At 61.3% G+C, this 958-nt stretch overlaps 1 protein-coding gene across 1 annotated transcript in view; it reads right to left on the reverse strand.

Moving 5' to 3' along the window:
* Positions 1–207: 207 nt before the first annotated feature.
* olig1 (oligodendrocyte transcription factor 1) overlaps positions 208–958 on the reverse strand; it is a gene marked incomplete at both ends in the record, with an annotated part of 801 nt that continues 50 nt past the window's right edge. Inside the window, one exon of the mRNA XM_084443149.1 lies at positions 208–958. This exon is cut by the window's right edge and continues 50 nt beyond it. Within this exon, the coding sequence (XP_084299275.1) occupies positions 208–958 (751 nt within the window).

The following is a 958-nucleotide window of genomic DNA, read 5'->3' on the forward strand; positions in this document are numbered from 1 at the left end:
AAGTGAACGACTAGAAACGTACATTTGTACAGCAATACACAGCCGATATTGTTCAAGATATGAGAGAATAGTCATTCATACAAAAATAGCACATATAGCGAGAGAAAGAGTCCAAATGTCAAGAACGTCCACTTTGAAGAGTCAGGAGTTTAACATGGAGCAGAGGCCATCTTTATCCATAGCCACATCATCATGTAGTCGTAGCTTTTACTTAGGGAACCTGGGCCCAGGGCTGGCATGACTGAACCTGGGAAGTCTGCACACGCCACAGGGGCAGAGAGAGCTTCCGCCCGGGGCCCCGGCCGATCCCCACTGCAGCGGGGCCATCGGGGCCTCCATGGGGGGCAGCAGAGGGCACTTGACCGAGGAGGAGGAGGAGGTGAGAAGGGACTCCGGGGAGAGGAGTAACTGCCCGGGGCCGGTCAGGAGGGGCCACCCCCCCGCCAGCAGCAGTCTGGGCATGGGCCCGGCGTTCACCCCCACCCCGACTCCCACCCCGACCCCAACCCCGACACTCACCTCCCCCAGCAGCCGTCGCATCTCCTGCAGCGAGGAGCCCAGGAGGAGGATGTAGTTTCGGGCCAGGACCAGCGTGGAAATCTTGGAGAGCCTGCGTCCGGGCGGAGCCCCCGGTTGGTGGGAGTGCGAACCCACGGACAAGGGAGAGGCCGAGGAGGAGGAGGAGGAGGAGGAAGGAGAAGGGGCGTAAGGCACCATCACTTCCCTCAGGGCGTCCATGGCTACGTTGAGGTCCTGCATCCTCTTCCTCTCCCGGCTGTTGATCTTTCTCCTCAGCTCCTGCTGCTCCTCGTGACTCAGCTCCCTCTGGGGCTTGGCTGGTCGGTGGGGACCCTGGAGGCCCCCCATGGCTCCAGGCCCCACACTGAGTCTGGTTCTAGAACCGAGCCCTGCGGGACACCTGGAGAAGTCCTGGTGGTGGGAGCCAGGGCCGCAGAGA

Source organism: Borostomias antarcticus (genome assembly GCF_949987555.1).
Source record: "Borostomias antarcticus genome assembly, chromosome: 9".
NCBI lineage: Eukaryota > Metazoa > Chordata > Actinopteri > Stomiiformes > Stomiidae > Borostomias > Borostomias antarcticus.